Source organism: Tetrao urogallus (genome assembly GCF_951394365.1).
Source record: "Tetrao urogallus genome assembly, chromosome: 3".
Classification (NCBI taxonomy): Eukaryota; Metazoa; Chordata; class Aves; order Galliformes; family Phasianidae; genus Tetrao; species Tetrao urogallus.
Window position 1 is genome coordinate 15733033 of NC_136815.1, and position 27974 is coordinate 15761006.

General features: G+C 32.8%; 1 protein-coding gene across 3 annotated transcripts in view; it reads left to right on the forward strand.

Annotated features, from left to right (window-relative positions):
• Positions 1-27974, forward strand: part of CSMD3 (CUB and Sushi multiple domains 3) — a gene marked incomplete at both ends in the record, with an annotated part of 527537 nt that overhangs the window by 335472 nt on the left and 164091 nt on the right. For all 3 annotated transcript variants that reach the window (XM_079533061.1, XM_079533062.1, XM_079533063.1), the window contains 6 exons: positions 6710-6826; positions 8655-8870; positions 9476-9664; positions 13331-13500; positions 24193-24349; positions 27765-27956. In XM_079533061.1, coding sequence (XP_079389187.1) covers positions 6710-6826; positions 8655-8870; positions 9476-9664; positions 13331-13500; positions 24193-24349; positions 27765-27956 — 1041 coding nt within the window. The remainder of the gene's footprint in view (positions 1-6709; positions 6827-8654; positions 8871-9475; positions 9665-13330; positions 13501-24192; positions 24350-27764; positions 27957-27974) is intronic.

Below are 27974 nucleotides of genomic sequence, written 5' to 3' on the forward strand. Positions count from 1 at the left end.
GATAAGTGTAGAATCTTGCACCTGGGGAGGAATAACTGCATATATAAATACAGATTAGGGGCTGACTTGCTGGAGAGGAGCACTGTAGATAAGGACGTGGGGGTCCTAGTGGATGACAGGTTGGCCATGACCCAGCAGTGTGCCCTTTTAGCCAAGAAGTGCAATTGTGTCCTGGGTGCATTAAAAAGAGCGTGGCCAGCAGATAGAGGGAGATGATACTCCTCCTCTTCTCTGCCCTGGCAAGGCCACACTTAGAAAACTGTGTCCAGTTCTGAGTTCCCCAGTTCAATAAAGACAGGGATTTCCTAGAAGGAGTCCAGCAGATGACCACAAAGATGACAGAGGATATGGAGCATGTCCTGTATTAGGGAAGGCTGAGTAATCTGGGTCTGTTTAGCCTTGGGAAAAGAAGACCGAGAGGAGATCTTATAATGTTAATAAATATCTACAGGGAGGTGGGAGACAAATGGATAAGGCCAGGATCTTCTCAGCAGTGTAATTTAATGGAGTCTAGTATAATGGAGTGCAATGTAATGGCCTAAAACTTGAACACAGGAAGTTCCATACAGAAGATGATCTTTATGGTATGGGTGACAGTGCATTGGAAGGGGTTGTCCAGAGAGGTTGTGGAATCTCCTGTGGAGATATTCAAGACCCATCTGGATGCCTACCTGTGAGACCTATTGCAGGGTACCTGCTTCAGCAGAGGAGTTGGACTTCCGACCCGTCATTCTCTGATTCTGAGTTGATCAGTATACTGGACTTGATGATCCTTACATATCCCCTCCAACTCAAAGTATTCTATGATTCTATGATCTACTTCTGCTCATTTTTTAAAGGCAAATGTTCAAGGAATATACATTCAGCTTCTCACATACAGGACCGCAGAACAGTTATAGCTGTGGTCTAGTTGAGTCTCTCAATTCAGTAGTTGAATTATTTTCAGTTTTCAGGAGAACAAGTCTGTGTTAAAATTCAACGAGAAAACCAAAGTTTCTTTGAAGAATGAAGAGTAATACTTATATTTAACCAACCATTATAAATTTAGTAATTTTTAGACTTTCAGTAAAATGCTTTAACAGTATTTTATATGAAATATTGCCAATTTTTTGGATTGGCAAGATAGCTTTTTTATGTCTTTTCAGAAAAAGTAACAATGTAGGCCTACATCACCATTTTGCCTTTTTTCCCCTTCTTGTCTCAAGCCTCATAGCTTTTTTTTTTTTTTTTTTTTTTTTTTTTTTAATCCACCTGGACTAGACAAAAATCTCTACTACTGTGTACATTTACTTATTTTTCAATATTTCATATGCAAATGTAGTTTGGCTTATTTACCATAAAGATGGGCACAATACTTAAGAAAAGAAACATGCAAAGAAATATAACCCATATTCTCAAAGAATACTTGTTAAAATTATTGTGCTTAAGAAAGAAAATGCTGTTTTTGAGCTTTGCTTAGAAAAAATACTACGTGTTTTACATTAACATAATTTACATATGATTTACAGAGTACCTATCTGTATGGATCTCCTTGAATTTTTTATTGTAGTCTCTTCCCAGTACTTAGTTGACAAATGTCTTATCATGTATTTTCTGTTGGAATATTGTGACAGAAATTTGATTTTAAATTTTGAATATTTGTGAGGAAACTTATTTTAACAATATATGAAGTATTGTATTAATCCCATTAAACATGACAAGATAATTGTAGTAAAAGTATAAGTACTTAATTATGTGTAAAGTGATTTCTATTCCTTTCACAATAACATGAAATTGAGTACTTAATAATTCTTATTATGTATTTGAATTAGGAATAAATATTAGCGTTCTACTTGATGAGAATTCACTTAAGAAAATCAGTAGGGAACATTAGCAAAAAAAAAAAAAACAAAAACATATATATATATATATGTATATAACAAGATGGACGACATTTAACACTTTTATTGAAGGTAGATGTCCAAATAAAGCAGTGAATATGAGTTGTGTGGTATCATGAGGAACCTACCCAGAAGTTCTGGAAGAGGTGTTACATTTTTTCTGTTAATGCATTTCTAAAACAGAAACGATACCTTTTTTTGAAACTTTGAAATGAAACCTGAAGAAACAACAACAAGAGCCCTGCAGATATTCAGTGTGGTAGAATCTAGAATTGAAAAGTGCTAATATGTCCTGTTTTGTTTTAGATTTAAATAAGATAATATAACAACTTTTGTTACAAATTATTTAGATTCAGTTTTGCTATTCTCTTTTGCAATGTAACTCAAGTCCAGGTTTCTTTCAGGAAACTGTTAATAATCATTCAACAAGTATACTATTTTATTGTTACTCCTTGCCTCCATCCCATTTTAAGACATACTAAATTTGCTGTAAATATGGAAGCTGTGTGTTTAAATTACTGTTAAATTACTTGAAAGTAAAATGTGAAATACTATTAAATTGCATGAAGCACAGTACATGATTCAAATTGTAACACTATTTCAATTTTTTTTACTATGTTATATAATAAAATTAGTAAGTGAAAATCGTGTTAGAATTAGATTTTAGTTGGAAGTTAGAGTCAATTAAATGATGGAATGTAATGGGACTTCTGTGCAGGTATACTCACATATAGGTTTATATACGTACAAACATATCTATATATCAGTAGGCTTATTTTTTCATTTTGTAGTTCTAGTATGTTACTAGTCTTCCTTGCTGATGCTTGAAACCATTTGTAAAACTAATAATAATCATTAATCAATTAGAAATGTGTGTTTTGACCTACCTCTTCACGATGTAAAATAAATCATTTTCACTTACTTGTATTTGCATCAAGTTGATCTAACTGAAAAGAACAGTTAGATCAACAGTTAGATCTTTCTTTTTTTTTCTTTTTTCGCAGAAGACTTATGTTTTTCTTATATGTATTTTCTCTTTCTTTATACAACTGCAAATGAGCACAGTATGTTAGCTTTTCAATATTGGTAGGTGATATAATTTTAGTTAGAAAAGAGACAGTGATGTAATTCTTTTTTTTCTTTCTGTATTGTTTTCAAAAACCATGCTGAAATACATGGAAACAAGTATTTATATATAATGTATATTATATTCTCTTGCTTCTCATAAAATAACCAATACATTCTCTTTATATTCTTCTGTCTCTCTTGGATATGGTGACTTCCCTTTTCCTCACATTCAATATCTTCATATTATTATTATACCCCTATTGGTTCTGAAGCTGACTTCAGTTATATCTAAATAAATTAATTCTAAGTAAGTTATAAAACTTACTTGAAGACCCCAGATGACAGAGAACATAATCAGTGGATGCTGAATTTCATTTAATATCATAAAATACAAAACTGAAGGGATAAGATGTTCTTCTATAAAAAAGTGATAAACTTTTATACAGACTGACCTCTGCAGGGACAGGTTATACAGACTGATTTCTGCAGCAAACATAAATATTTAAAAAATAGGACAGATAGATGCAAAACAAAACAAAACAAAACAAAAAACTGATAAAAGAATTATATGAATGAAAATGTCATCTTCCGTGCTTATTAACTGCTTCCATAATTAAGTGTGAAATGTCTTAGCAATATGTTTGTGTATCGCAGTAACAGTGACAAGACAGATCAAAACTTACAATTGGTAATACCTTGAACATAGTGACAGATAATGTATATCTGTTAAGAATTTCATTGGAAAATTTGGCTCATTTAAGTGAAACAATTAAAGCCAGAAATGCTGTTGTGCTTTGCCAGCACTCCAAAGTGAGTCCCGAAGAAAGAAATGAACGTAGTGAAAGTTATAGGAACAACTAGGTAAAAATGAATCACGACCACCCTTAATCTATTTCTGGCATTGGAAGAGTGATTTTCCATAATAATTTTATATTATAATGAAAAATGATCTGAAATGAAAATGAAACTTGATAATTTTATGAATGACGGTATTGGATACTTTGGTGTATTTCAGGGATGAAACGTGGCCTCTTACTGAGACAATTACATATAAGTTTAAAAAAGTTTTTAAAATTCTTAGGGCCAAAGAATAAAGGGCTATTTTCCTATGTAGACTTCCTTGTTGCTTCTTTTCATTGTGAATGATTATGTTGCTGAGCAAAGGGAATGCAGTATTTTTCCTTACAACAAAAGATGGTCTTCAACTATAAAATCCAATGCTGTAAAAATCTTATTTAACTTAAATGACATTCTTAGCTACTGAATTCCACTGTTAAATTTTTATCTTCAATCACAGATATCCAAAAGCTACTTTCTAACGTGTCACATAATGTCTGATCACCACATTGCTGTAGAGGTGCTTTATGCTGTACATTCAGGTATATGTGTTACATAGTCACTTGTAATTTTTGTTCACTTTATTTCTTATTATTTTTTACTTTGTCCTTCTGACAAAACAGTAGTGGAAAAAAATAAAAAAAAAAAGGTTTAGACCTCTCAATTCAGCTGTTCTTCTTGCATAACAAAGAAATTAATTACTGTGTTCATAACATCATAAAGTATAAAAGGAACATGTTTCATGTACTCCATTTTCCATATTAGAACTAGTGCTAGTGCACTACTTATTCTAGTGCTGGTTATTTATTCATTCTACTTTTAGACCTATCCTCCACCTCTGTATAATCAAAGTAAAAAGAATATTCCTTGTAGGAACTGAAAAAATGTGTGGAGTTTATTCTGTTGTTTTTATTTTAATCTTTTTCTGTTTTCCTTTGCATTCTGAAAGAATCACACACTAGTAGTGATATATGTTTTGAATGTTTGACATCTTATCAGGAGCAATGCACATTTTGTATTTCAGATCTGTCAACTTGGCATTGTTCTGTAACATGCTGGTCCCTTGATGCCATTGTTTGCCATCTGCTAACCTTCATATAGTTAGGGTGAATGCCATAGACATTTTTTCACTACTTGCTCTCTTGAAAGGCTTCCCAAACAACTACTGTAAAATACATTATTTATTTGGACTGTATCCCATGATTATAAAAAATAATTACATTTTCTTATTAGATGGCACTGACCTAAAGTGTTTACAAAGTAAATCTCTAGAATCTGCAACAGTGTGCTGTCATAGCCCTGATTCTATATAATATAATATATATATTATATAATATATATATAATATATATATAATATAATATATATTTTATATAAATAGAATATTTATATATTCTATTATATAGAAAAATATATAATTTTTTTCTATATAATGTCTTATCAACGGACAGTTGTTACCTCATTCCTCATTATAGAACTGAGGAAGAAAGTGAATGCGTTAGGACATCATTTCCCTATGGCAAATAAGATAAGATTCAGTACAGTGTTTCTGAAATATTCTATTACAAGTGGTACTGAATCTCTAGCTTTCCAGCATACCACTTGGCCAGAAAGACTAGAATGTTGACAAGGAAAATGGTGAACAGAAAGAAATTATGAGACTACCAGGATTAATGTAGCTGTCAAACACAAAGTAGTTAACTATAACTACGAAATGAATTTAGTTAGGCAAAACTGGATGTTATTTAATTATTTATTTTCATCCAATGTGAATACAAGTAGGAAGAAATCTAGAGGATATAATTAATAGAAACCTTTATCGCTATAACAACTATTGTTCAGTTATCATCCTAAACATTCCAAACTGACATAAAAGAACACATAGGGGAAAAAAAACACAAAAACAACACTACATCAATGCAAAAAGATGAGTTAATTGTGCAACTGCATTGCTATTACAGAATCTCAGAGGAGCTTCGATGATTCGCTTCAAGCTCTCTAACTTGAACAAGCTGAAAGATATATTGATTTCCTGATAAAGTGATTAATGGTTCTAAAGTACATATAAATACAGCTACTAATGCATGTGAAGAAAGAGTTCTGTGTAAATGATTTTTGTTATGCTATTTAATGATTTTCAAGAAGAAAGATTATTTTGATAATCTTTTTCTCATAAATGGAGCAGGGTTCCCACTAATCTTAGGCTCTGGGTGGTGGTGTTTGTTTCTGTCTTCTGTCTCCATTTAAGACAATGAAGATCAAGAAGTTATATTTACATGTTTCCATATTCTTAATGTATCCTGGAATATACAATGAAGTGTATAGTAACAACATCCAATTTTCATTTCTGCTCTATAAGAAAGCTCTTTTTAAATGTGTATGGCTTTAAAAACAGCTGATTTGCAAAGTAGTAGCCTAGTAACCACATTCTGAAAATTCATGGACTTTTACTAAAAAAAATATTAATTCTACAGTATTATTGAAATGCATTAAAAACACAAGTTTTCTTGAAAGTAATGTATGATTAGGTGCACTGTAAGGCAGAGTACATTCCGGATATTCTCTCCAAATCATTCCCTGGCGTCCACCTTAGCTCCTGGCTAAAGTGTTATTGTTTGGCATGTTATCTTTTGCTTTCCTACTGAACTTCTGAGTTTTACAGACTCACAGGAAATTGTGGAAAAAACAGCTAAGGAAACCCAAGTTTTATTTTCTTAATGAGTATTAAAAAGTATGTTAACTCATTGATTTTATTTTCATTCGTATAGTGTAAGAAGGATTATATTTGTATGTGGGATTGCTGAATCATTTGACCAGCTATCTTTAAGTAGTTTTAAATCAAGAACTTTTAAAAAGATTGTTTTCTTTCTTTTTTTTCTCATCTGTAAATCTTATTTTCTTAATATTATTGTTATTATTTCTAGCCTTATGTGGTGGAGATGTTAGAGGACCTAGTGGGACAATTTTATCCCCTGGTTATCCAGAACTTTATCCAAATTCACTGAACTGTACATGGACTGTGGATGTTACCCATGGTAAAGGTAAATATGTCAGTTTTTTTGTTTTTTATTTTTAATATATAGAAGTTGATATTCTATGCTACACATGCAAATTATAGATTTTGGTTAGCCACAGGGAACTACAAATTTTACTGCTGATTTCTTTTAATTTATTTGATTCTAGTAATTCCTAGGATTCTAGATGTGTACGAGGCTTAAGGAGAGCCTAATGCTTTATGCAGAACAATAAGTCCCTGAATTATTACAGTTCGAATAACAGACAGTTGGATGTGTGTACATTAATCCATATAGGTGAAAGAGGATGAATGGTTGTTTTTATGTTCATGGAAGTGCCTTAGCTTAGAGAAATATTAGCCAGAAGTAGCCCTTAGTATTTAGACTTCTAATCAATAGAAGAATTTGAAATGAAGAATTGAGTATGTTATTCATGTTATGGCATAAGAAGAGGTGAAAATAATGAGAGGGGAAAGGTTTAAAATATATCTCTTATCATGCAAAGTTTTACATTCTGACTAATTGTCTACAAGGAAATGCTGGAAAGGAAAATCTTTCTATTTTGAAGAGAATTAATGGTTTCAGTTTACTGAGATAGTTTTTGAGGGTGGCAGCATGTAAATGATAGCTCATTATACATCTATGGATTCAAGGAATAATATGGTTTAGAAATGTTTTTAATTGGAGAAAAAAGATAAATACAACCACTTAAGAGAACGTTTAGAGTGATAACAGAGAACTAATAACTAAAGAACTAATGAGAAACAGAAGCTTTTAAAAAGAAGGTTAGTTATTTGTTGAAGGTATATGTCAGTGTTAGATGGCCTAATTGTTAGATAATTACCACTTACAAAAAGTGATTACAAAATAATCACTTACAAATAAGCAGGTAATTTTAAAATGGAGGAGAGAACCTTTGTTGTGGGAATATTATTTTCCATTCCATTTCATGTCTAATATAATTTTTACTTCATAATGTCAAGGAGTATCTTGTATTAGCTACTGACTAGCGGTACAATTTATTTTTATATATAATATTTTCTTTAGACTGTTTCCTTTTACAAAATATAGCAGTTTATTGTCAGACTACCAAGAAATTGTATGTAACATGTCACCACACAATATTTTTAAAACACACATTTTTGTGTTACAACTTCGTATTACTGCTACTGAATAGTAAGTGACTATCTGTATCTGTTGTATTGCTAAGAAATGCTGTTTCTACGTGCACAAATACTGTCTTCAATAATATTATTGGCAGCATACATTTATATGTTTTCATTTTACTATTTTAATATGTTATAGTTGCAGAAGTCTGGGATGATTTCTCATTCATATACTTGTGGACTAGTGTTAAGATTGTAGGGTGTTCATTAAAAAATTGGAATTATTTTTTTTCTATTTCATTTTGTGAACCAGAATAATGGAACATTGATACTATTCCTGAAGATGAAACTAAGCATCTATCTTGACACTAATTCTTGCATTTTGTTTGTAGGTGGTGTGTAATTTAATGTATACTGAAGTGAAGTTAATGGAGTGTCAATAGTATATTTTAGGCAGTTAACTAATAGAATAACTAATTTACCCCTCTCATTGCTCATATTGTAATATTGAGAAATGACATTACAGAGTTACGAATTTGTGTCTTTAGTCAAGAATTTAAATATGCCCCTTATTAAAAAGAAAATAATTTTTTGGCTTTCCTGATCTTATTTCTACACATGTGGACAATAGTGGAATACCTTCATATTATGAACCTTGTTTCATAATGAAATGCATGAATTTAATCAGTGTCTTAATTGCATGTATGTTGTCAGAATGATATGTAAATTAATTCTGCTTTTTCTAATAGGTGTGCAGTTCACCTTTTACACCTTTCATCTGGAAGATCATCATGACTACTTACTAATAACAGAGAATGGCAGTTTCACACAGCCATTAGCACGTCTGACTGGCTCAGAGCTTCCTTCACCAATCAATGCTGGTCTCTACGGAAATTTCAGAGCCCAGTTGCGCTTTATATCAGATTTTTCGATATCATATGAAGGATTTAACATTTCTTTTTCTGGTAAGCGGATACTTGGAATGTCTTCTTCCTGATAAATAAATATATATATATATAAATCTGTAAAAGATTTTTAAAACTGAAGTAATGTTGATAAATGAATATACTGAATCGTAGCATAATTCGTTTCTAAAGCACGGAAGTTTTAATTCAAAAAAAATCTCCATATCTTTGTAGGTATATTTACTCTATATGATAAATAAGATAACAGTAAACTCTAAGAAACATTAGTAAGCAAGGGGAAGAAACAGAACTGGTCTAATTTCAGTTAGTGAAATTCCACATGAGCCCAAGAGTCAGTCATTTAGGCTCTTATTCTATACTGTTGTTTTCATTCATTCTACATGTGTGGGAAATGTATATGGCTCTAAAAACCATTTTGGGTTATGCATCTGAAAAATTTGCATTCATTCATTATTGTAACTTTTAAATGAAGTAAAATGGCCAGTGTAACACTCGTGCATTCATTTTGTTTTTAAAACTGAAATCTGTACTAAAGGTCAGGTGGAAATATACAGAATTTACTAGATTGTGAGGTTATGAAAAAGTCTGATAGAAAACACAAGCAGCTTTCCCTCTTACAAGCTGACTTGCTCTCTTATTTTCAGAGTATAATCTTGAACCTTGTGAAGATCCAGGAATCCCTCAATTTGGTAACAGAGTAGGATTTAATTTTGGAGTGGGAGATACTCTGACATACTCCTGTTCATCTGGATATCGTTTAGAAGGAACTTCAGAGATTATCTGTCTTGGTGGTGGCCGACGAGTATGGAGTGCACCTCTGCCAAGGTGTGTGGGTACGTGGTCAGCTGCTTTCATTTGCTTGTATGTGTAGTCACTGTCCATGGATTTGCAGATATACAGCATGGAAAAGCATGGTAATACACGTATTAATTTGAAAGGTAGTTTCATATCTTCCATATCATCTTAGTCATATTTCTTTCTTTTTTTTTCCTTCTAAGTAATTAGTGCTATCAGTGAACATCACAGCATTACAAATTAAAGACTCAATGCATATTCTTATTTTGATAAATTGTCTAGGAAAACTGTGTATAAAATTAAGTCAATATTTATCTATTCAGTGTCTAATAATTGGCTCTCATTTGTCAGTGTAAATTTCCAATTTACACAAAAATTTATACATGTGATTAGATCTCTTAGACCAGGTATATTTCATACAACTAGGTTCATGCATAGGAAAGAAGTCTACATAGACTTCTTAGGTAAGTTAGAGTAAAATATATTAAAAGAATGGTCATTCTGATTTGAAACAATAACAAAGATAACTCAGAGGAAACAATAGTTCCTAACACTCTCACCTCAGAAATAATCCATGTGTGTAGCACTGACTGGAAATTTAAATTTTAACTGCTAAAATTGTCTCAGCTGAATTCTTCTTAAAGATCTTGAGTTTCAGTTCTATGGAGAATGTTTTAAAACAAAAAACTCCAAACACAATAACTCTAAAATGTAAGATAGTTATTTGCCTATTTTTTTTTATTTTTTTTTTTTACTTATGACAGAACGTTTACAGTATTGAAATGTTTCAATCTATGAGGGCTACTCCAAAACTTATGCTTCCTAATTTATTACATTGGCCTGTGATATCAGAGGCAGATGTTAGTGCTATGTGGCTGAACCTTCCCACCAATATTTAGTTACATTTTGTTGCTGTGCAACAGATGGCAGCAGAGGAGTAGTGTGATAAAATGGCCTCTGACATGTAAGAGGGTATGAAGCAAAGGTGTGTCCATGCAGAAAAAAATTGCACCCGTTTGCTGAGCGTTTCTGGGGACAGTGGATGAGAGTACAGCAAGGCTGTGGGTGATGCATTTCAGAAGAGGCAAGAATATGGAGTCACTTCTGCTCTGCCAATTTTTATTAGCAGAAGAGACATTACTCCCCCAATCCCCACCTTCTGAACCAATTTGATGTACACTTAAGCAGCATTTATTTATATATCTATAGAAGAGATGGTTTAGAAGCTGAGCCCTGTAGTGCATAAATAAAAGTTACTTTTGTGTAGATGATGATTTTTCAAACAGAGGAATAATAATGAATGCATGCACAGTTGTAGAAACAGGGCTTTTTTTGTTATTGTTGTTGTTGTCTTTTTAAGTGATTATTCATCTGGAAATGTTAATATATTGAAAATGAATTGGTAAATTATCAGTAAGAAAGAATTTTTGCAGAAACAAAAATGAAAAGAATTACTATTTGGTTTTTATGATGTGGAAATAATGTTTGTGTCTGTGTGCTTGGGGAAAAAAAAAAAAAAAGAGAAAATCTGAAACACAATGCGTGAATTATTTTTCAGTTAATGTATTTTCTCCTTATCCTTGAAAATAAAAGTCTCCATTAGAATAACATATTCAACCATTTTCTCCTCGTACTAAAGAAACTGTTATTAAATACAGTTTATGCTCCCAGGAACTGTAATGATTTAACTGAACACTATATGATTGTTCTCAAAGCAGAGGAAATCCTTGATGACTTGAGGACTGTTACTAAATTTCTTTAATTTTCTAGTACTGTGATGGCTAAGATCATACATGATGTGTTCCAAGCATCTTAAAGTATTCATTCTCTCTCTATATTAAGAAAAGTACAATCAGATTAATACGTTTTATTAATATGAAACTTTTCCTTATTTTTAACAGAGAACAACATGTTTCTTGAATATCAGTTAAAAATGCCTGAACAGTTGGTTCACTGCTGTAGTTTTGAATTACAGTTTTGACAGGAGCAGAATTGTTTGATGAACTTAATACCACAAATCTTGTGCCTTTTGACTCATCTATCTGAAATGGGAAAGGGTTTACCTCAAGTGAAATTACAGTTATTTTGCACCTACATGCTGTAATTGAAACTGACCTATGCATCTTCAGAGTAACAAATACACATTTATTAAGAATAAAATAAAAGACATGATCGTGTGGGCTAGAAAGATTCCTACTTCAGCATAGATTGCATGAATGCAACTTTTCTAAGGCAAAGTTGTGACATCTAAATATTTTTGGTAATTGTTACATACTCCTATGTACTAAGTACATAGCCATCAATGATTTCTTCTGCTTTGATCCATTTCTGATATGGTTTTCTGCAAAGTAAGAAGAACAATAAACCAATAAGCCATTTAATATACAAGTTTAGTATAAATATATATATTTCAGTATACTGAATTTGACTGATTCTGATGAGGGAGTTGCCAATAAAAAAAAATAAAAGCTCTTAAAATAGATTTCATAGATTATTTTAAACAGCTTTTCAATACATTAAATATGTTGTAGCATAATACCATTTCATATTCAGAGAAATTAGAAACCAATTATTTCCTCAAGTTTAAACTAAGTATGAATGCATTCTTGTGTTATTGTGTAAAAAAAATGGTAGGATCTTGAAGTGATCTGGATACCAAACATAAATCTGGAATATTTGGTATGACATTTACATTTAAAATAAAACTAAATCTGTTAAAAAGAGAGGAAGTGCTTTTGTGCATTCAGTATAATGACCTTTTATAAGAACTAAGTTGAAAGGGAAGGAAAGAATTCCAGTAGTTTGTTGGTGTGGTGTTAATTTAACATACCTGGTTCGTCAATGCTCAAAATATTTTAATTAAAATAATGCAAATATTGTAAATTATGATAGTAGATGAAGCTAATTATTATTGTCTAATGAAGAGTTCCCAAAAATTTTCATGTTTGTATATTTTATGATTAAACTCAGATTCTTAAGTCCTCAATTAAATAATTTTGGTTTTGGAATTATTACAGTAGTACCTGGAAACACTTTCCCATTTTTACTTAAACCCATTTCATTCCTTTCTTTCTTCTTTACGTTTTTCTTTTTCTTCCTGTTTTTTTCTTCTTGTCTGTCAGTGTGATTTTTTTTTTCAGTTGTTTCATTGGTAGGTTTGCAATAACTGTTATTTTTCTCTAACTTTGCCACTGAGTATGATATAAATTGTAGTAAATTGATAGTAGGAAACATTTCTTTGTCATTAATCTGTGTGAATATGTGTATGTATATGCCTGTGTGTGTACAAATATATATATGCATATGTAAACTTCTAGACTACTTTCATTTATTTTGCATGTCTTCATTAATTTTTTGTTTTGTTTTGTTTTTGTATTGGAGAAATAATTTTTAATAAAAACAAAATAAATTTCCTCCAAAACAAAATTCTAGAAAGGTCTTTTAAAACATGATTATGGAACATTCCATTAACATGATTGTAATTTTCCATATGATCTAACATACTTTTACTGAAGTGTTGGAGCAAGTTAAAAATATGCTTGTAATCTTCAATCACTAGCATGAACTTTTAAAAAATAGATTTATAATATCAATAAATTTTAATAATGTTGAATTGATTTGCATTAACATTCCCATTGTCATAGTTATTGAAAATATTTATGCTCTTTAATAAAATATACCTTAACATTTTCTTTTACCTGCAGCTGAATGTGGAGCCTTCACAACAAATAATGAAGGGATATTACTGTCCCCCAATTATCCTCTTAACTATGAAAACAACCATGAATGTATTTATAGCATTCAGGTACAAGCAGGAAAAGGAATAAACATTTCTGCCAGAACATTTCATTTAGCTCAAGGAGATGTTCTTAAGGTAAGTAGTCCTTTTAGTTATTTATAAGCTTTTAGTGCCTCATGCCATTGAATTTGATCTGCCTATATAGTGTAGGACAAGGTTATATTAATCATGTCTTAGAAAGTAATTGTCTAAATATGTGTCTAATTACATCAGTCACTGAGATGATCAACTTCAGTGCTGGTTCCTTTTTCAGCAGTGGGGATGGCAAAGTACAGAGAGGTTTTCTAAGCTGAGGAAACCTCAGGGAATTGCAGAGAATTGGCAGGAGCCAGTAGCCTGATGCTCTGAAGAGAATGGCTGACACAAGACTCTGCAGTTCAGTACAGACAGGGAACTTCTAGAGAGTCCAGTGAAGAGCCACAAAAATGACTGGGGGTCTCAAGCATCTCTCATATTAAGAAAGGCTGAGAAACCTAGTACTTTAGCCTAGAGAATAGGAGACAGAAAAAAATCTTGTAAAATTCTTTTAAGTATCAAAAAGGCAGGCATCAAGTGGATTAGACAAAGCCCTTTTTGGTGATGACGAGAATGAGAGTCAAGGGGCACAAACTTATGTACTGAAAGTTTCTTATATACATAAGAAAAAAACTTCTTTACTTTTAGAGTGGCAGAGCACTGGAATAAGCTGCTCATATATGTCATGAAGTCTCCTACTCTGGAGATGATTAAAACCTACCTGGACACTTTCTTGTACAGCCTACAGTAGGAAACCTGCTATAGCAGGGAGTTCAGATTAGATAATCTCCAGAGATGTCTTCAATCATTAATCTGCCGGTTAATGAGGATTGTCACCTCACAAAATGGGATTTGGACAAAGCTGAGATTTTTAATGCTGCCTTTGCCTCTTTCTTCAACACCAGTAATGAGTTCTGGAACCCAAGGAGTCTTGAATTGGAGGTTCATGACTCTGTTAATGATGAACTCCAAGCCAGCTCTGAACTTTTTCAGGATTTGTCGATCCGGATGAATGTAGATATGTCTAAGGACCTGAAGGGATTCATCCCATGTTACTTAAAGTAGTCTGATGCTATCATGAGATTCCCATGATATTGGGAATTTAGAGTCATGCAGTTGATGATTATCCAACAATGAAGTGATTCTATACCTGGAATGACCCTTGCTACATGTACAGGCTGGATGATGACAAGCTGCAGAGCAGCCACAGAAAGAGTTCTGATGCTTCTAGTTGACAGCAAGCTGAACATGAGTCAACAATGTGCCCGGACAGCCAGAAGAGCTAGGGTATTCTAGGGCATATCACACACAGCATTGCTAGCTTTTAAAGGGAACAGATGGTCCTATTCTGCTCTGTGGTGGTACAGCCTCCCCTAAAGTACTGTTTGCAGTTTTGGGCATCACAATGTAAGAAAAACATGAAACTACTAATGTTCAAAGAAGGTTGCAAATATTATGAGGGATCCAGAGGGCAAGATGTATGAGGAGCAGCTGAAATCACTTGGTTTGTTCAGCACAGAGAAGAGGAGACAGGAGACCTCAAGGCAGCTTACAGCTCCTCACAGAGTGGACAGGTGGATGCTAATCTCTCCTCTTTCTGATCAGCAATACGACCTGAGAGAATGGAACGGAGTGGAGGAGATTCAGGTTGCATCTTAGGAAAAGTTCTTCACTGAGGGGGTGTTTGGGCACTGGAACAGGCACCCTGTGGTTATGGCACCAAGCCTGTTGGAGTTCAAGAAGCATTTGGAAAATGGTCTCTGAAACACGGTTTAAATTTGTTTAGTTCTTTGTGCAGACAGGAGCTGGACAATCTCAAGTTCTTCCAGAATCTGTTCCCTAAAATATGCTCTTATCAGAGCACAAATATTTTTAAAAATAATAAATTGAAGCTATAAACCAAATATTGCATTAACGTGTGTGTATATTCTGTGCTTAGTATTAAACACCAAACTTTGAACAGAATTACAACTTTTGTAAATTCTATTTTCCTTTTCAGTAACTTTATTAATTATGCTGTGATCTAATAATAATATTTTTCCCCAGCTCTTACACAAATAAACTAAATTTAATATACTGTCACTTCCATTTTGTACATGAGGTTTACACCTCAAGTGATTCTAACCTTGTTTGATATGTAGCATCTTATTCAAGATGACTTTCACTAGCAAAACAAAAACAAAACAAATTAAAACAAAAAAACAGAGTGGAAAAAGTGTTACTAGAACTTTATAGAATTTTACAAAGTTATTTTAGCTTATAAATGTAGTAGCTTTTTGATTTTTACATAGATGTTATTACTGTATTTGTGAAGTATAAATTTCCAAGTGTATATATTACTTAACCATCTACATATTTAAAGTTGATAATGATTACAGTAGGTTACTTTTCATATACACCATCTAAATGGATGTACTAATTGTCTCATTTTTCATAATAATCTGATGTCTTCTAGAAATCAAAAGAACAAGAGTACGATGCCAATCATGTTTTATTAATAAAAACTGGTTTTTTGTTTTTTGTTTTTTTTTTTTTTTAATGCCAGATTCTGCTCTGTAGCTACCACAGTGAGAAGGATTATGGTACAATTTATCTGTAAGAAATAATTCTGGGATTTATTAACCTTAGCCATCTGAGAATTAGGTTAGGATTTCTGTCATAAGTTGTCAAACATAAGCACTTCACAAATGAGTTTATTGTGGCTAAAACATGAACAAACCTAACTGACCTATGCAAAATGAAATCAGACAGCAAGAAAAATATATATGCAAAATTAAATAAAAATAAAAATGCATTTTAAAGTTACCATTAAAACATCCAAATGATATATGCAGTTGTGTCATCTTACCTGTTTTGGAATTTCTCAGTGGAGCAGAAAAATTAAGTGAAGTTATGGTAAGATCTCCATGTTAACCAACATTAGCAAGAAGAATCAAAATCCTTGAAGCCCACTTCACATTTTCATGCCTATCCAATTAAAACTGTGTGGATACACTTTCCTTAAGACTTTTTTGAGTGGCAGCTTTAGCATATAAATACAAATTTTCCAATAGCTTATACCTTTTTTCTTCTATGTGTTTTTTTTCTTCTTCCTTAATCATTTAATGCACATTCAGTCTTTAAAATATTTATGCACTTAAGTTTTCTTAAGTGCCACTCCAACCATATGCACTACAGATTTTTTACTAGAAAACATTTGCTTGTACGTATTTAAAATAAATTATATTTCAATACTGCTTTTCAGTGTGAATTTCAGTGAAATACCAAATTAATTACAAAGGAAGAAGACCACCATTCTGCTGTAAATGTCACTGACAGAAATATTTGTTTTGCAGTTGTGTCTATTGGATGAAAATAGTAGCAGGTAATTAAGAGTGTTTGCATTTCAGATCAGTTCTCTTGAATAATGATGAGCTAAAGTTCCTCCTCCTGTATTTTTAAACTCCACAAGAAATATTCTTCATAATAATTATTGCTTTCTTTCAGCCTACGTGACATTGTATCAAGACAGAGTCATTTGATTTTTGGGAAGGAATGAAATCTGTGAAACTTCCTGCCTCATCTCTAAAATGAAGCAGCAAATGAATTGTCTTAATCCAATAAGACGTTTTCCAGCTGCTCATTTAAATGAATAGATAAAGGAATCCTGTTTCAGGAAATGCAAGGCAGCAGTCACGCATTCTAGAACTTTCTCCTTGGAACTGATTCTGACATTGCTTGTGTTAATCTTTAGTCCACTGGTCTTTATTATCTTATGATTGATTACTGCTCATTTCCAGGAGGTGAAAAAGAAGCAGGGAAAGATTTAATATATATCTGACTTGAGAACATGGAGGTATTTACTGTTAATATCTTCAAGATCAGGAAAGTAGGCTTGATTTCCATATATTTTCTTGTGTTCTCTTAGACTCATTCTCATTCAATCTCAGTGAAATGTTTTTAAAGACATTTATTTGCAACAACTGCCTTTTATTTTTATGCATTAATCTCTGTTCTTCATGGAAAGACACATGAAAAAGTTGATAAAGAAGTTAATCAGGTACTCATTATACTTTTTCTATGAGCTAATATTTTAGATTACTAGAGTTACACAAATAAATTTGCATTTAAAGCCCAAATTGACTTAACATTCTCCAAAGCTTTAGATACTTCATTATTCAAGTCATGGTATCTGCTAGTGACCATGTGGCCTTAAATGTCCATGGATCAAATGTATACCTGACAAACACTGTGAATGAAATAATAAAACATTTGGATTGAGAATACAACATTAGAGGGAAATAGTGTATTTGATATAAATAAATGACCGCCCTCAATGTTATTCACCAGATGAAAAGGCGGAGCTGCTATTTGTCAATTTTAAACTGTGGTAGAAAAAAGGATTCAGAAGATAACGTTTGTTTTTTATTTCCTTCATTTAGTCTGCATTTAGTTCTCTTGTCAATGTCACTGCTCTTGCTACTTACTCTTTTTTTGTTGTTTTGTTGGAAGCTCTAAGGAATATGTAAGTTTTCGTGTTTGTGTTTGTAAGGCCTGCTCTAGATACTGAATCATTACTGATCAGTGAAAATTTTACAACGGCGTATGAATAATTTAAGATGTGTATAGTCACTATCAGACAATCCATTTATTTTTAATATCAGAAACTGTAAATCCTCTCCTTCTTTGTAGTTCATACATTAACTGAGTTTGTTCGCTAAAAATGTTTCCAGAATTTTCTGCCTATGTGGAAGGCAGGAAAAAGAATACATAGTTTTCGAAGTATGAGGTCTGAACCTGCTTTTCCTCCTGAATTTACCTCTTTTTACCAGTCTTGTTTTTAAGATTTGTAGTCTTTGTTAGCTCTATTGACTTCTTGTCAATAACAGAATTGACTACTTGCTTGAAGACTTAATTGTTAGTGGCAAACAATGTTTTGTGTTGAAATAAGTTGAAAGTATTACTTTATCTAAGGATCTTCAACTTGTTTTTCTGTTTTGCTAGGAGACAGATAACTCTTATGAATATTAACATAGTCTTAATATAGATATAATATTTTTATTTTTAGTTGATTTCATTAAAATTGAAAAATCACCTATGTGTGATACTGATTAATAAGGAGAATAGTTTTATGTTAATGCTTAAGGGGAAAAAAAAGAAAACAAACCAGAGAACTGTAGGCATGTTCCATAAGTGAACCCAGAGAAAGAAACACCAAGTATAAAAAGGATTAAAATGGAAAGAGTACATCATTTTTTACTGTTTGTCTGTTGTTGTTCTTCTGTAGTAGATATCCTGATCAATAATTCCATATGATTGAGCATATATATATATATATTTTTGTTTTGTTTTTCAGGAAGTAGATCAAAATGCTTCCACTGAGAAACTCACAGAGTTCTTTTGCTGTCACCTTTAAAACTGTAGCTAAGTGTAAGGTTGAGAAAGAAAAAAACACTTGTCCATTTTGAAAATAAATAGCATGCATTTCTTCTGAAGTTTCATCTATTTAAAATTTGTATAATTCCATTCATCCCCTTTTTGATATGAAATCAGCGCACACTTCCAGGAGTTTCATTTCTGATAGAAATGGAAAATCATCCTTAAAAACAATAAGACTCTGGATGTTTTTTACTGCAAGATAAATATGCAGTGACTCTAAGAAATGAGTTCTAGGAGTAAGGCAAAAAAAAAAAAAAAAAAGTCCATCAAAATCAACATTTTAGGTACAAATATTTCATGTTGTATCTAAAAGTTTTGTCTAATCAGATATTATATCTACTGGAGAAAAAGAAGCAGACCACAGTTAAAAATAAAGACCACTGTTTAAAAATAATAATAAAAGCATTACATTAATAATGCCGCAATACCCTGTTTTTAAATGTAATATTATTCTGAAAAATTCTGTATACTTGTAATTGCATTTAATGGATAGCACTTGAAAGGCAGGAAAGAGAGAAATGGTAAGCACAAGACGCAGACCTCTATGGTGAATGACCACTTTCCGCTTTCACTATTTTGGTCATGTTATCTTCCTTTCTAGTATATAGAGCGAGAACTAATGTTCCAGGTGAGATTGCATGTATGTAGAAAGATAACTTTAATAACTATTTTTGATGTTGCACTGAAATAGTCTATCTTTTAACTTCTTTTAAAAGATGTGCAGCAGCACTGCAGGGAGCAGTATGTCGGAAGATAAAGGAGAACTGGCGTTGTGGTCTCTTTCCACAATGTTTGTACTAGCACTCTTACTTTATGATCCTTTACAATTCATATAATTCAGTTTCAATGCATTTGTTTGCTTTATAACCTGTGGACCAAGTTGGAAAAATGTGCTTGGTTAAGTTTTTGAAAGTTTTTGTTTAAAAGGAGGTTATTTTTGTGGCTTTTTGCACATTTGTTTCTTAACCAATTTTTAAGAATTTCCACATTCACTATCCTTTTAGCAATATCATAGAAAAACATGATTGTGAAATAGGGAAGGAAAAATATCCAAACATATGGGCCTTTTTCTGTCTATGTATTAGTGCTTCTCTTTGAATGTGGTATAAGTGATATATTTGACAGGGTGCTGACAGCCTTAGCTCTGAGCTGCTGATTTTGTTATTTCTTCTCTTTATAAAGGCATAAATCTTCATATCTGTGTGTCTTTTATGTTTCAATGGCAAGTCTCAAAAATAGTTGATTAAAATGCACATTTGAAAAAAAAGAAAAAACACTCTATAACATCCCCTTGGTAAAATTTTATGGAGTAGGTTCAAATAATTTAGCAGAAAAAAAAGACTATTTTCATTTAAAATTTGTTAATAATTGAGCCTCTGGAAAGCTTGGGAGGTTTTAATTATTCTCTAACTTTAAATGGAAAATAATCTCCCCAGCTGTCAGTAAACAGTGGATCTCTAGGTTCAAAACCTATTTTTCTCAACGGTGTTAACTACTATCATCCTCCTCTGGGACATTTCAAAGTATCTTTGTGACATTAATTCATAATTCAACATAATTCAACTTTTGTGCCTTTCCTTTTCTGAATTAATCATTTAATAAATCAGGCCTCTAAATAACTGATAAAGTTGTATTTCCATTTTCTGAAAGACTTGTTACTACAATATTCAGATGGGATGCAGTCATGAATCAATTATCTTTGCATTAGTGCTACAGAATGTATTAAGGAAAATAAAGCCAGCCACCTTTTGTTATTATTTGGGTAGTAAATATCCTGAGCAATACAGTATGCTAGTAACATAAATCCAAAAGTACTGACAAGTTGAATGGGAACAAATATTCCTATTTTAAAAATAAGATAATAATCAACCACAAATAATATTATTGTCCTATGGATCAAATTCTAGTGGTGAATTAATTATTAACTCATTCAAAAATTTAAGCAAAACTCTCAGCTTTTTTAAGAAAATTGAAATGCTGGTTCTGTAAATCTCAAAAGACTATGTTGATTGTAATGAGTTTCTTTGCAACTTAATTACATTGCTAAGGAATGGATTTGGAATACATAATTGCTATCTAGAAACTTGAATTTATTTCAGTAATTGAATTAAGTATAAGAAAGACAATGTATCTTAAATTAAGAACTATATTGCAAAATGTGCGTCCATTTATGCTCCTAAGGGAACCTCTGCTATCTCAAGAATAATAATATATATATATATATATATCCCTTTGAATATTTAAGTCAGCAACCAAGAAAAAGGAAAAATCAATTTAATGTAGAAATGAATATTTTTCCCTCAACCAAATGCAGTTCACCCACACAAAGAATCAGAGAGTTTTGAAAGTGTTAGAGTACCATGAATTTTGCTCCTCCGTAGTCCTAGAGATATTTTACAGTGGGGCTGTTATCTAGTCCATAAAATAGAACTAGTGCCAACATTTAAAAGATTTTGATGGTCACAATACGTGGTATCAGTAGGAAAAGCTTAATAACATAGGACAGTTAACCAAATTAGCAATGTATGGGGAAAATATTGTGAAGAAAATTTGTACCATGAAGTGATTTCTGGGAAATTCTGGCAAGCCATTGAAAATGATTGGTATAATTGCACTGGTATGGCCTTACTTCAAGTGTTGTGTTCAGCTCTGAACACCAGGATATTAGAGTGACAAACTATCAGAATTTGTATGAAGTTGTCAAAAATTCTGGAGGGTGACACATGAGGAGCAGCTGAAGTCACTTTGTTCAGCCTAGAGAAAAGGAGAGGAAGGTGTACATCTTCCTCACAAGGGACAGATCCTGATACCTTCTCTCTGGGAACAGAATGGAGCTGTGTCAGGGGAAAGTCAGGCTGGGTATTAAGAAAGGATTCTTCATCGATAGGGTGGTTTCAAATTGAAAAGTTTTCCAGGAAAGTGGTCACTGCATCAAACCTTCTAGAGTTCAGTAAACACTTGGACAATACTCTTAGACATATGGTTTAGCTTTTAGATAGTTCTGTGTGGAGCCGGAATTGGACTCTGATTCTTTTGGATCCCTTTCAACTCAGGATTTCTTCTGATTCTGTAATTCTTTGAACTTATTAATAGCTTCTTAGAGTTAATTTAGCAGTTCATACACAGCAGAAAATGGAATACTCTTGTGAAGTGTTTAAAAATAAAATAAATCCTGAATCCTTTGGTGCTATTAGCTAATAAGTAGCTTGGAGAGATTAGGAAAAGAGCATCAAACACAAGCTGGGTTTTCTTTAAGACTGTCACAATGTAATGTCAATTTTAGAAGTAACATTCTGTTGTTTTTATTCTGGCCCTATTTGATTACTTATCTCACTTCAGTTTTAAAGAAATTTTGATAATATTAAGGAAGATTTTATATTATATATATTTTAAAACTTTATACTTGTGAAGCATTAATTGCACCTTCACAGAATCACAGAATTGCGGGGGTTGAAAGGGGCCCCAAGAAGTCGTCGAGTCCAATCCTTCTGCTAAAGCATGTATCCTACAGTAGATCACACAAGTGTACAGCCAGATGTGTCTTGAATATCTCCATAGAAGGAGACTCCACAACCTCTCAGGGCAGCCTCTTCAAGTACTGTGTCATCCTTACCATAAAGAAATTCTTCTACATGTTAGTAAGGAGCATCCTGTGTTCAAGTTTTAGGCCGTTACTCTTTGCCCTATTGATACACACTACTGAGAAGAGCCCGGCCTCATCCATTTGCCTTCCATCTCTCATTAGATATTTATAAACATTTATCAGATGCTCTCTGAGGTTCTCAGCCTTTCCTCACATGGGATATGCTCCAGGCCCTTAATCATCTTTGTGGCCATCTGCAGGACTCCTTCTTGGAGATAACTGTGTTTTTTGAACGGGAGAGTTTAGAAATGGACACAGTATTTTAAATGCAGCCTCACCAGGGCAGAGGAGGAGTATCACCTCTTTCTATCTCCTGGACAGACTCTTTTCAATGCACCCCAGAATGCATCTTGTTTTGCTTTAATTTCTTCTTTTTGTTCCATGTAAGGACATTAAGTCTGAAATTTCTTTGGAATTTATTTACAGGTTTCAGTAAAATCAAGAAATTAAGCCAAATCATTTGGTAGTGCTTCTTGAATGGTTGTATAATTATTTATCAGGTGGTTAGAAATCGATTCTTTTATGTTATCTTTTTTTTTTTTTTTTTTTTTTTTTCCACTAGATAGAATAGAATTTCTGCAAAACAGAATTAAAGTGTACAAGTCTTGGAGAACATAAATCATTTCTGATTCACTTTGTTGCCTTGCTACTACTGCTGATCTATTTGTTTTTATTTCATTCTGATATAGATTCCAGTTTACAAATGCAGGCATTGGTTACAATTTATATCTTAATTACAATTAGAAAATATTTAGGACTCTGTTCATTTAGCAATTAGTTCATTAGTTCAAATTGAAAATTATTTAGTTTGCAGATTTGCAAGGGATTTTTTTTCTTAAAACTCATGTTTACATTATAGAAGTCAATAAATAAATCCTACAAGATATATTATTTGGGTTAACAATTACTGTTAAATAATAGCTTAGCTGTTCTAAAAAATATATAGTTGTACACCAACCACTGATATTAAAGCAACAAAGCTTGAAAGAAATTTGCTAAGTATTCTTAAAAGATCATTTAATATGTTTAGTAGTCTGCTTGAACTTTCAATTTCAACTCTGAAAGAAAAATATGTCATAAAAACTCTGTCTTCTAATTTGCATATAGATTTTGTTACTCTTTCTAACTACAGAAGTTTTTCTGTATATTTTATTCTGATTTCCGAGACTCCTTTTACTGTGTAGTTATTTTTAAACCTCGATTTACACAGGAAATAAAACAACGACAACAACAAAAAACAGAAAAACAACCAGAAGTTTATTTAACTAGTTAAAGTTGGATAGATATTAGCTTTTATGTTACGCCATCTCAGTGTCTTGTGGCAGACACATTTACACAAAGTAAGTGTTTGCTGTTTGTCTGTGATGAGCACTGCAGTGTTGGCAGTGGAAGAGAAAACACAGATGTTCACAAGCACTGAGCTGATATGGCAACACTGCCCACTTCTTTTGTTAGCAAAAAAAGGAACTGACATATTTTATACTGTGCATATGAAAAATAACCACAATTAAATCAACATAATTGAGCAGAGACAAACAACATATCCAGAGTGTATTCACAGTTGACTGGAAAATGATCTCCTTTGGCAGAGCTATCCTCCCTCTTAATTGAAATGTAGAGAATTATTTTCAAAATCAAATATATGCATTTATTTTCTTTTAGTGACTGCAAAAGTTGCATTTTTCTTACAGATCTATGATGGCAAAGACAATACTGCTCATCTGCTGGGTGCATACACTGGTGCATCGTTAAGAGGTCTGACACTAAGTAGTACTTCAAATCATTTATGGTTGGAATTCAACTCAGACACAGAGGGCACTGATGAAGGCTTTCAACTTGTTTATACCAGTAAGTATTTGAGAAAAAAATAGTAATAGATTTATGATTGTAAAGGAATGAAAAAATAATTTCTTGTAAGATAAAAATGCAATCCAATGATGAACAGCAATAAAATCAAATGCAAATCACTTGTTAAAATAATCTTTTTTTCTTTCTTTTTTTTTTTTTTTTAAACTCCTACACTAAACAGCATACTAAAACCAGGCTTTCAGAGTACTTTCTCTAATTTGATAATTAAAGTTCTGGTTTTTGTCTGTTTGTGTTTCTAGAGGGTTTTTTGATGTATTTTCTGTATTGGAGAGGATAAAAAAGTAGAACTTCAGGTAAGAGTGCTAGCACATAAAAATATTTAAACGTGAGGGTAATTTTAAATGTGAAAATCGAATTTTTTCATAAATATTTGTTTATTAAAATAAATTCTCCATCTTTAGACTCACATTCAATACAAAGACTGCATTAGACTAACAATTACTGAACTTGGATGATTGCTTAAAATAATTCCTGAGCTGAAATAAGAGCTGAGATAATATATTATTTTACTTTTTTTTTCAATCGTGTAAACAAACAGCTCTTTCCAACCATTTTGGAAGCAAAAGAAGAGATTCCAGACAAAAATTTCTTAACTCTATGCAGACTGACAAAATTAACTGCAAAGATTAGAAGTGAAATCTCTTCAGATCTTTGTTTTATAGAGCAAACATATCTACATCTTGTTTATCAGATGGTGAATTATGAAAATACACATAGTTGTTTCTTCAGGAAAAAAAAGAGTTTACTGTCTTTGGAAGAAGGGACAGGCAGGCAACTTGGAAAGAGTACACAGTTGTTGCTAGGATATACAGAGGGAAAATTAGAAAGTAGAAAGCCCAGCAAGAACTTAATCTGACCGTCACTGTTAAAGACAGTAAAAAGGTTTTCAGAAATTTATAAACAGCAAGAGGAGGGTCAAGAGAATTTCCATCCTTTATAGGATGGAAAGTTACCACAGAGGATGAGGAAAAGGCTGAGTCTTAATGTGTTCTTCTGTCTTTAATAGTCAGACTAGTTATCCTCAAGGTATTCAGTCCCCTGAGATGGAAGAGGATGGGGAAGAGAGTTCAGGAGGAAACAGTTAGTGACCTGCTATTCCACCTAGATGGAGGGATCCACCCAAGGATACTGAGAGAGCTGGTAGAAGTGATTGCCAAGCCATTTTCCACCATTTATCAACAGTCTTTGACAACTGGGGAGGTCCCAGATGAATGGAGACTTGCCAATGTGACATTCATCTATGGGAAAAGTCAAAAGGAATATGTAAGAAACTAAGAAACTACAGGATTGGAGTAGATGGTCTTGAGTGCGATCATCCGATGTCCAAGATAACCAGGGGTCCAGATGTAGCCAGCTTGGGCTTAGGAAAGGCAGGTCCTGCTTGACCAATTTGATCTCCTTCTATGACCAAGTGACCTGCCTTGAGCATGAAGGAAAGACTGTGGATGTAGTCTACCTAGGCACTTTTGATTCCATCTTCCACAGTATTCTCCTGGAGAAGGTGGCAGCCTATGGCTTGGGCAGGTGTACTTTTTGTTGGGTGAAAAACTGTCTGGAGGACCTTGCCCAGCTCTTCAACCAGTGTACAGTCCACCTTTCTGTCCTTGCATTCAGCCCTTCAGCAGATTCTCTATGGAGATTTTATGGGAGAAAATGTCAAAGGCTTTACTGAAGTCCCCACAAGGTCTACAGAATCATTGTGTATCATCAAGGATACACTGTGAGCATTCATTAAATAGTCAACTATTGTCATTTTAGGTCCCTCACATTATGTCCCTACCTGCATGGTGTTCTTCCATAGCAACAGAGATCTTCTCATTTTGGTCTTACTATCAGAACTGCCTTCACTGTGCAAGTAGCTCAAATAAACTTGCAGCTGAAAACTGCTCAGGCAATGTAATTACATGTTGTTTTTTTTCATCCTCAAGAGGAAAGTGATCAATTAAAAAGACTACTTGTTGTTCTGCCTTTAAGTAGGCAGATGTGAGGACTTTTCAGTGTTCTAGACGTTTAAACTTATTTTCACTCAACACAATCAACACATTTTCTTATAAAAAAGGAGAAATTCTGACTGGCCAATAAGTATCCAAACTGAAAATATGAAAATAGCTTTTTCACATGAACCTTTTTTTTAGCCTCATTAGAACTTCTATAGTGTGGTCTGCAAAAGGAAACAATAACTCACTTAGGAATTAGAAAAGTTGTGCTGAGAAGCTGTGGAATATCTTCAGGAGGTGGGCCATTTTCATTGAGATGCTAAATGAGCTGAAATAAGAGCTGAGATAATATATTATTTTACTTTTTTTTTCAATCGTGTAAACAAACAGCTCTTTCCAACCTGATATGTTTTGTCTGCAAAATAAAACTTTGAACATTTTTTTCAATGAGTAGTAATGACTCAGTGCTCATGGAGAGACTATGAAAGGCTACCAATGGCTCATCAGCTGAACATCGTGAGCTTTAGTGAACAACGCAAATATGAAAAATCCTTCATTTGCTCTGTGCTAGCTACACTTAGAAATATCAAAGTGACACAAACTGTTTTGTCTATTTGTTAGATATACAAGTTAGAACTGTATGTTGTTTTGTTTTTTTTTTTTTAATGTTTATTTTTGAACAAAGTGGGGTATGGAACTGCTTCTCAGTTAATAATAACAGGAAACCTTATTAATAGGATCTTCTGCCTAAATTATAATTTGCTTCCCCAGATATTTCCCAATAACATTATATTCTGTATAATGTTTAGGTCATTCTTTTTTCTTCTTGCTTCACATCGTTTAATTCTGCAAAATGTCCTTTTTTTTTTTCTTCTTGAATTTGCTATATTGTCATCATTGTCATTACTTGCTAAGTGTAGTGTTTAAATTTACAAACTATTGAAAGCAGGATTAGGATAGGAATTTATGAATGTAACTGTATTTCTGTATTACCAGAGGTGCTATTGTGCCATTCCCATTAGTGTGCAAGGTAACAAACAAATCTACTGTGTAGTTTTGTCTATGAGCCATAAATGTCTATTCACAGACTAGATCACCGTCAAAATAAATAAGAATTCATTTTAATGGCTATTTTATAAATTATAATATTGTTTTAGGACTGATTGACAGCTACTGTGAATTTCGTTCTCAGTCCTTAATTGAGCTCTTGGGAAAAAAAGGGTTATGACAATTTTGCAGGCTCAACTTGAATGTACTAGACAGTATTACTCTGAGATATAAGTGAGGGGTACAGACTGCCTACTAAGGCTGCTTAGAAACAGAGAAGAAACCTTAAATATACTGTTGCTTGAATTCTGAAAATATTTTATTTCCACCGGAAAACAGAAAATCTTAATTTCATCAATGCATTTATCTGCTTGATTTTTTTTAACAAGAGTGTGCTACTCCTACCACAGGTTTTGAACTTTCACATTGTGAAGACCCCGGTGTGCCACAGTTTGGATATAAAATCAGTGACCAAGGTCACTTCGCTGGAAGTACTATCATTTATGGATGCAATCCAGGTTACACACTCCATGGAAGTAGCCTTCTAAAGTGTATGACTGGAGAAAGAAGGGCATGGGACTATCCTCTACCATCATGTATTGGTAGTAGACCTTCATTTT